Genomic DNA, 9,586 nt, shown 5'->3' on the forward strand with positions numbered 1-9,586 from the left:
GTATTTTTTTTACTGCAAAAGAAAGGAAATAGGGCAGCCCAGTGCAATCTCTTAGGCTGTGTTTGGTGAGAGAGTAAATGTGGAACTGAAGCAAATTTACAATATGAATCAGTTTTGTGGGTACTTGATAATAATATATTTTTACACTGAAAATGAAAGTTTATTTGTTTTTTTTTTCACCAAATTTGCATTCAAAATGAAAAAAAACAAAAAATTTTGCTTTCAAAATTGGTCATTGTAAAATAATTGCGTTCCAACCTTGAGATTTGTGTTTGCACTTGTCACAACCAAACATAACATTTAAATTTATTGGTGCAAAACCAAACGAGTTTGCACCCATATTCATTGAGCAAATATGCATTCGCATCAATACAAATACGCATTACAAACAAACACAGATAGGTGGTATTTGCCAACATGGCCATTTTCTTATATTGGGGTGGTTTTCTCAAGGAAACAAGCCCACATAAGTATTGTGATATCCCTAAAACGATTTATTCACATATTAGTATCAGTAAAAAATGTTTTTCTTTGTCATTTGTGTTCATATTTAGAAGTAAATTGTTCTACATATTTGCATATTAGATGAACAAAAGATATGTAAATTTGACAGAATTAGGCCACACTGAGTTGTTAACTTGTTTCTTAGTGCTTGAAAGCTTGTTTATTTCACTTAAAAAGAAAAAATAAAGAATAGTTGAATAATCTCTCAGCTCCCTCAATTTGAAATGAAAACCCTAATTCCAAAATTTTCCTTTTTTTTTCACCCAATCGTTGAGTCATCTAACATGTCATGAGGGCTCCAGAGTCCAGACCATTGTATAGTGCTGCCTTTTAACCCTAGACCTAAAATATTGGACATTCAATGAACCATCCAAGCTGTGACAGTCACAATCATACAATGTGGGGCTTTATGAACCTCGTCCTTTTTGGCCTTCAAAGAAGGATGCATGAATTTCCTCAATTGGCATCAATATCAATTATATATGCAATAAATCTCAACAATTAATCCTTGCTTTTAATTTGATCAACAATTAGAATAAAAAACGGTATTGATATTGAAATGGGTTCAACAGTATCAGGATTCAGGGGTGCTCACGGTTCATAAAAACCGATTTTTTAATTGGTTTGATTAATCGTTGATTTTCTTTTTTTAAATAAACCTAAACCGAATCAAAAATCGATTTTTTTTTAAATTAACCAGTTCGATTAATCGATTTTTTGGTTTAATTTTTTGATATCGGCCTATTTTTAGGTCTTTCACGAACACCCCCTAAGCATTATGATGGGTCCATACTCCATTGCCGAGTTGCAGTTGCAGAGTCCATGGAGGATGTGGCCCACTGGTTTAATCAAGAATGAATCTAACACAATCGAACCCTACCAGATATTGAGGGCTGCTGCATTTTCAATTTTGGGACTAAGTAATGAAAGGTATCAGCTTAGCTTATATGGAAACAGCGACATTAATAGCTGAAAACTCCCCAGGAGGCAAGAGAAAACACGGAATGAGGTGAAGAAGCCGGATTTTGAACACAAAATTCCATGATGGTTGATGGGTGAGATGGCATGGCTCCGGCGATTCGATACCTGATATACTCGTGACCCTGCATTAAATGCTCTCCGTTTCTTCTTCACGATCTGTATTTTGGAAGGACAGCTACAGGCTTCAGGCCCACTGGCCCAGCCCAGGGTGCTCTCGTTCAGGCAACTTTATTATATTTCGGTTGGGTCTTTCTAGATCTCATTTTTTATTCTTTTCATTTTTCATCTGGAATGGAAATTTATTTAAAAATAGAATAAAAATATATAAAAAGACGAAAACGCCCATCTAAGGGTGAGAGAGTGGTAGGTCGCTCAGCCAAGTAATTACGTTAGGACGTGAGTGTCAAAATGGTAATTTTATTACTCTAGCGCCGGCTGGATTAGAAATCTCGTTTGCATTCTCGACGCCGTAAATGAAGTTTTTATTTATTAATTTTTTAATTGAAGCTATTAACAGAGAAGAAAATACAGGAATCTGACGTGTAGGAGACGCTTGGTTTCACTGAGGAGTGGGTTCGTACAGGGAAACTGTTGGGAATGCTGAACTGGGATGAAAGAGATGTGGGCATGATCCAGATATCGCCATGTTTAGAATGAAATTGATTACAATCCGACGGCATTCTTGTCGAGTTCACAATCACGTAGAGTGAGTAATGCAGTACGTGATTCAGCTTAAATAAATAATAAATAGTCCAACTCCTCGAGAACGGAATAGAAAAAATCCTCTCTCTCTCTCTCTCCCTCCGGTTGCTACAAATAAATTGCAAAACAGTACGGGCGCCACTAGAGTAGGTTGGCAAGAGAGAGCGGAAGAGTGTAAAAGGACGGCGTAAATGCCGGGACCCCGTGACTTTTCCGGCGAAGGGAGGGCTGAATCAGTTACTGAGTTTGTCTGCGTAAAAGAACGAGAGAGAGAGAGGGAGAGAGAGATAGATACCGGAGGTTTTTGAACTTTGAAGTTTGAAGAAGAAAACGGCCATTAACGTAACGATCGTTTCTGCACAGTGTTATAGGTCAGCTGCAGACCCATTTTTTACCATTTAGTATTAATTTATTTTTATTTAGTGATGTTTTTATAGTTCTGATTTGAGTACAGATCCCTACGTCTGTCAAGGAGAGAGGAGAGATAAAACGAAAGAAAACAACGGAGAAAGATCCACGGATCTGAAATCATCTCTCTCTGTCTCTCTATCCCACTGTTTTCTTACGGCTACGGGGAGTGAATAATAAAAATAATAAAATAAAAGGGTTTCTTACTTTGCAGTGAATAAAATAAGAGTTGTAAAAGGTACCTTTTTCACCATTGCTGGACAGAGAGAGAGAGAGAGTCAACCGGCCCTTTTCTTCGCCTTGGTTTATGTATTTGTAAGGCTTCGAAGAGTCCACATAAGCGTTTATCTTCACCTTTGTATTGTTTTTCTGTGTCACCCTTTTAGGGCTTTCATTTTCTCTTTCTATCTCTCTGACTCACTCTTTTTTCTAGTTGTCAGTCATGGAAGCTTAGGTGGTCAAGCATGCAGAAGAGGAAATATGAGAGAGCAAAGTAGGGTTTTTTCTTGTTCGCTCGACCTTTAAGTTTAATGGTTCCCTTATTTTTTGGTTCGCTCTACAGTCCGATAGGGTAAAGGGGGAGTGTGGGAGACGGGGAGAGAACGAAGTGCTAAGCAGCAATAAGGTTTTCATTTGCTTGCCTTCTTTCTCTTTCTTTCTCTCTTGAGCAACCTTTCTAGAGAGGGAGTTGGAGACATTTGGTTTAACCTTCTGTCTCCCTTTCCTCTCTATTTTTTTTTTTTTAATTTTCTGTTCCTTTCTTCTTCGTCTTTGTCGTCGCCGTCGCCGTCGACCTGTTTTCTGGGGTGTTTTCCTGAGCTACCCGCTTCATTAATTTTCACTTCTTGCTTTTTCTCCTTTTACTCGGGCTTGGCTTTCTCGGTTGGTTAGTTGAAAAAGTAAGCTTTCTAGGCGGGATAAGTCGGGTTTCAGTCACGGAGGTAAATCGGCGAATGTGGTTGCCGTTTCTGCATAGACTAGTGCTTGAAAGGTTGGAAAAGAGAGGAGGAAGAAATTCCAAGTAGACCCAAACAACTGATAAGAGTAGAGTTTGAAAGGGAAAAGGAAAACACAATAAGACAGCAAAAAAGGGGTTATTTTTTATGAGTTTTGGGGGTTTTCTTGATAGTGGTTCTGGTGGTGGTGCAAGAGTCGTGGCCGATATTCCTTACAGCAATATGCCTGCTGGTGCGATCGGTCAGCCACGCCTACTCTCTCCTTCTCTGGCCAAGTCTATGTTCAATTCCCCAGGCCTCTCTCTCGCTCTTGTATGATACTTTTTTTTTCTTGCATTATATATTTTAAAGTAATTTTTAACCTCTATTTTTGTTTTGGGTTCTGCTTCAATTTTGCATCTATCGTTCATTGTAGTTTTCAATTGTACTAATAATCTCCTTCTCCATTGATGAATTTTCGAGCAGAAAACTGGAATGGAGGGACAAGGCGAGGTGGGTCGAATTGGGGAGAATTTGGATACTGGTGCAGTGTGGAGGAACAAGGAAGATGGATATGAGAGCAGATCTGGAAGCGATAACATGGAAGGCGCATCCGGCGATGATCAGGACGGGGATAATAATCCGCCAAGGAAGAAGAGATACCATCGGCACACCCCACAGCAAATCCAAGAGCTCGAGGCGTATGATATTCCTTTTTCTTTGCAATTTCCATGTCTGCTTGCGTTTTACCAAACTGGATTTTTTAGTCTTTTTCTGTGATATTTGTTCCTTCAGTCTTTTCAAGGAATGCCCTCATCCAGATGAGAAACAACGGAATGAACTCAGCAAGAGACTTTGCTTGGAGAGCAGGCAGGTCAAGTTCTGGTTTCAGAACAGACGGACCCAGATGAAGGCATCTCTCTCTCCTTCTTCTTCTTCTTCAAGTAGTGTTAACTTTTAAGTTTTAACCCCTATCTGTTTATCTTAAACCAGACCCAACTCGAGCGCCATGAAAACTCAATACTTAGACAAGAGAACGATAAGCTGCGAGCCGAGAACATGTCGATTAGGGATGCGATGAGGAACCCGATCTGCAGCAACTGTGGGGGCCCGGCAATGCTTGGCGACATATCTTTAGAAGAGCAGCACCTTAGGATTGAGAATGCCCGTTTGAAGGATGAGCTTGACAGGGTCTGCGCGCTTGCAGGAAAGTTCTTGGGCAGGCCAGTGTCGTCCTTGGCTACTTCTATCCCTCCACCTATGCCCAGTTCTAGTTTGGAGCTTGCCGTCGGTAGCAACGGCTTTGGTGGCCTGAACACTGTAGCCGCGACATTGCCTCTTGTGAGTGATTTTGGTGGGGGTGTTTCCAGTGCGTTGTCGGTTGTGCCGCCGGCCAGGGCAGCTGCTGGTGTGACGGGTCTCGAGAGATCACTAGAGAGATCAATGTTTTTGGACCTTGCATTGGCTGCCATGGATGAGCTGGTTAAGATGGCTCAGACCGACAAGCCCCTTTGGCTCCCTGGTCTTGACGGAGGGAAAGAAACACTCAACCACGAGGAGTACATGCAGACCTTTCCTCCATGTATTGGACTGAAACCTTCTGGGTTTGTCACCGAAGCCACACGGGAGACTGGTATGGTTATCATCAACAGCTTGGCTCTTGTTGAGACGCTAATGGATGCGGTAACCGTCCAAGCTTTTCCTCGAGTATTTCCGATATTTTTGCTGAAATTCATCATTCATCATATCTGGGAGATTACTTCCGATGAGAAAGATGATCGAGAGTTTTGCCTTTTCGAGCATAATTTACAAGGATCACCTTGATCTTCTCTTGTTATTTTCGGTTGCCACCTATTTTTTTCTAAGGTTTCTATGCCATAATTTTTCTTGGTAGTTGGTTTAATGGGTAGGCTGGTGCTGAAATTTTCTTGTGGACTGTTTGTTTGTTTCCATTTACAGAGCCGATGGGCAGAAATGTTTCCATGCATGATTGCGAGAACCTCCACCACCGAAGTTATATCAAGCGGGATGGGCGGAACCAGAAACTGTGCACTTCAGCTGGTAAGTAATGTAGGAGGCAGGAATGGAAAAATGAAAACTTTGTTTCAGTTCACAATCTAACATCTTTTAAGGGCTGTTTGGAGTAAATCACTTCTTGCTTTGCAGATGCATGCGGAGCTCCAAGTTCTATCTCCGCTTGTTCCAATCCGGGAGGTCAAATTCCTAAGGTTCTGCAAGCAGCATGCAGAAGGGGTGTGGGCTGTAGTGGATGTGTCAATCGACCACATCCTCCGAGAAACCTCAAATGAACCCGTTTTTGTGAGCTGCAGGAGGCTTCCATCCGGCTGTGTTGTGCAGGATATGCCCAATGGTTACTCCAAGGTGATAAGCCCTAAACTGAACAACTCTTGGTCCCCCCACCATATTTTGATTTCGCTCCGGCTTTAATTTATTCGCCTCTCCTCTCCAACTGGGTATGCCTCCTTGATTTTTGCCTACAATGAATTCCTCTATCTAACTGCCATTCTGGGTTTTGAGGCCGTTTGATAAATGCTCAAGTGGCTGAACTGAACGACTTACTGTCTACAATCTGATTCACTTGTTCACTGAAAGGACAAGGCAATAAGTAATACAGTTCAGTCAGATAAGCTGTTTTCAAGTGAAGTGCATCTGGATCTGGTCTAAAAATCTTGAGCCCTTGGAACTCCCCAGCTCATTTCATTAAGCTCCCCCCGCTTCAAATAATTTGGTTGGGTCTGGTGATTTGCCCACTTCACTGCTTTCTCTCTGGCGTTCAGAAATTTTATTATTTTCCGAAGAATCTGGACCTGTTTACTCAGAAATTTTTTAACGCCCTAAGATGCTGCACCAGTGAACTTTACAAAAAAGAAAGTTTTCCAAACTTCAACACCAAGGTTCCATAGTGCAACAGTGTCTTTTCTCCCAAATTAATTTTGTTACTTGCATTGTACATGACCAAAATCGAGGTTACCCACATTTTTATATTAATCGAAGCCTCTATTACTATTTGTTTCTGCACCTCGAACACATTAATTTCGTAGCCTTTATCTCTGGGTAAAACCTTGTAGTCTTCAACTTGTCAAATTTAATATGTTTTTGATGTTTCTATTCCCATCTTTGGTTCTCTCTCTCTCTCTCTCTCTCTCTCTCTCTCTCTCTCTCTCTCTCTTCCTATCCTATCCTATTCTCATTGTATTTTTTTTATTGTTTAAAATAAAACGTTGTCAAAACCAAGCCAAGAGATGAGACCATGGATAATGAAACTGAGCATTACCTGGTTCCAGCTTCGAGCTCATATATCTCGTAATTGTTTTGTCACTCCGTGAAGACCTTCTGGTCAAGCTTATAGACCCTGGCCATCGTGCAAATTTCTTCTTTATTATTTTTTATTTATTTATCATAATATACTGTTCAAATCTCGATACATCGTGCCTTGAACTATCTACATCATCTGACGCCTTTCCCAACGGAAGCTCTATTTTGGGAATATTATTTTATTTCTGTCGCGCTTATGGCCAATGTCTTAGCAAACCCAATTGAATTTTTGATAATTTGTTTAATGATGTTCAACAATTGATGACTCTTTTTTCTCTACCTCTAGCCTATCTACATGAATAAAAAGGTAAACTCTCGCTATCTTTCTTGATCTGGAATTTGATTTGTTCACTGAGACGTGTGGTAAAAACGATAGAAATTTTTTAAACAATTCATGAAAGTTCTATTTAGTGTACGCATTTGGTTTTATTGTAGCGTGTTGATGATTAACTTGGAAGGGGTAAAAACACAGGTGACTTGGGTGGAACATGGTGAGTACGACGAGAGTTCTATTCATCAGCTTTACCGCCCCTTGCTGAAAGCTGGTATGGGCTTTGGCGCTCAGAGGTGGGTAGCCACCCTACAGCGACAGTGCGAATGCTTAGCCATCCTCATGTCGTCTACTCTCCCGGCAAGAGATCACACTGGTATGTTGTTTTTCTCTACCTAATTGTAATTTCATCGAATATCTACCGGCCTGCCTCCTGCTGCTTTAAATCCGAGCTGATTGTATTAGATAACAACCCTACAGCGATAACCCCAAGCGGTCGGAGAAGCATGTTGAAGTTGGCACAACGAATGACTGATAACTTCTGTGCTGGGGTATGTGCGTCTGCGGTTCACAAGTGGAACAAGCTGTGTGCGGGGAACGTGGATGAGGACGTGAGGGTGATGACCAGGAAGAGCGTGGACGATCCAGGGGAGCCTCCTGGTGTGGTGTTGAGTGCTGCGACGTCGGTTTGGCTGCCGGTATCGCCTCAGCGACTCTTCGATTTCTTGAGGGACGAGAGGCTGAGGAGTGAATGGGACATACTATCGAATGGAGGCCCCATGCAGGAGATGGCCCACATTGCCAAAGGCCAGGATCATGGCAACTGCGTCTCCCTTCTTCGTGCTAGCGTGAGTCCATCCATCCCTCTTGTTCCAACTTTCAACTTGTAAATTTGATCGTATCGCGTTGTGTTTCCCTAGTCCCTACGTCCCGTACCGTAGTTCTTTTGTCTTGTTTTGGATGGTTGTGTGAATTTCAAGAAGGTTGGGATGCGGGATTTATCTCTCAGAACACAGTGCGATGGACCCGGTTTGATTTTGCCATCTTCTGAATGAAAAAATCAAAAATAAAGGGGTCGCCTGTCACCTTTCTGATTCATTTCTGACGTCAATTGGATGAAAGCTGCCCCTATCTTTCTCGTCCTCACTTATCTGCTGGGTTTTGACTTTGTTTTTCTTCACTGTAACAAACCAACTGATTTCTCCGATTTCTCCGTATAGATGGTTCCCCTGAAAAGTTTCTCACCTGCAATCTTTACAACTTTTTCCTTCTTTTTCGCAAAAATTTTAACTACTTTCATTGGCGATGCAGGCTATGAACGCGAATCAGAGCAGCATGTTGATACTGCAGGAGACCTGCATCGACGCTGCTGGGTCCCTGGTGGTGTACGCTCCAGTTGACATTCCAGCCATGCATGTAGTGATGAACGGAGGTGATTCGGCGTACGTGGCACTGCTGCCCTCGGGATTTGCTATTGTACCAGATGGTCCCGGATCACGTGGTCCCATCAATAGCAACCATCACCACACTAATGGCAACGGAGGCTCCCAGAGGGTGGGTGGGTCGCTACTGACGGTGGCGTTTCAGATACTAGTCAATAATCTGCCGACGGCTAAGCTCACCGTGGAGTCGGTTGAGACCGTCAACAACCTCATATCTTGCACGGTGCAGAAGATCAAGGCCGCCCTTCACTGCGAAAACTGAGAGACAGTGAGGAGAGTGAAGGGTGCGGGTGCTAATAAAGGATTTTACGTAAATAGCTATTATCCTTGTATGTAGAGTAGTAGTTATTATTATAGGGAGAGAGAGAGAGGAAAATCAGTGAAGGGTCAAAAGATTAAAGAGAGAGAAAGGGTTTGGTGTTTGGGACAATGCTCGCAAGGGGGGGTCGAGTCAAGAACGAACCGCGCGTCGAGAATCCTTGCAGGGTGGTGAGGACAGAAGCAATCCCAGGTTTCTGTGAAGCAGGGATTTTCACCGTGTTCTTAACACAACGCAAGGGTGGTGGTTCGGGTATTGACTCGTCGACCCGCGAGGAGGTGTCTCAACTTGAATGAAAAATAGTCAAAACAAAGAACAGAACAAAAGGAAATGAAGAAACAGGGGACCTCTTGTTAGTAGTAGTAGTTGTTTTATTCCATTTTATTTATTTAATTTTTCTTGTTTCTGTTGCTTTTCGTTCAATTTTCGACTTTCGTCGTCTGTATTCATAGATAGACCCAGCTGTTAGCTGGGTATAACTGGTTTCTTTCCAAAGTAATTTGGGCGATGTAAGAGGCCGTACGGTATGAGGGGGGAACTGGGGAATTGGGGGAAAGGCCAATTTAGCTTGCAGCTGGGGACGGGATGAATAATGCTGAAAGCGCGCCGCTGGGCGACGGAGTTGGGGCTAATGTGCAATAAATGAGATCGTCGTCGGTTGCGCCCGTGGAGTAATGTGTGTCGTTAA

General features: G+C 42.4%; 1 protein-coding gene across 2 annotated transcripts; it reads left to right on the top strand.

The window, feature by feature from the left end:
* Positions 1 to 2,256: 2,256 nt before the first annotated feature.
* On the top strand, positions 2,257 to 9,321 carry LOC148848006 (homeobox-leucine zipper protein ANTHOCYANINLESS 2-like). Of its 2 annotated transcripts, none has more exons than XM_088950426.1 (9): positions 2,257 to 2,558; positions 4,017 to 4,231; positions 4,326 to 4,443; positions 4,524 to 5,213; positions 5,490 to 5,591; positions 5,697 to 5,912; positions 7,339 to 7,513; positions 7,618 to 7,985; positions 8,449 to 9,321. In XM_088950426.1, exons 2-9 carry the CDS (start codon positions 4,026 to 4,028, stop codon positions 8,839 to 8,841), a joined length of 2,268 nt encoding a protein of 755 aa, XP_088806552.1. In that variant the 5' UTR covers positions 2,257 to 2,558; positions 4,017 to 4,025; the 3' UTR covers positions 8,842 to 9,321. The 2 variants fall into 2 exon arrangements, with proteins under 2 accessions (XP_088806552.1, XP_088806551.1); XM_088950425.1 differs by lacking the exon at positions 2,257 to 2,558 and adding an exon at positions 2,848 to 3,863.
* The last annotated feature ends 265 nt before the right edge of the window (positions 9,322 to 9,586 follow it).

Source organism: Nelumbo lutea, chromosome 6 (genome assembly GCF_056320005.1).
Source record: "Nelumbo lutea isolate HS-2025 chromosome 6, American lotus-T2T, whole genome shotgun sequence".
NCBI classification, from domain to species: domain Eukaryota; kingdom Viridiplantae; phylum Streptophyta; class Magnoliopsida; order Proteales; family Nelumbonaceae; genus Nelumbo; species Nelumbo lutea.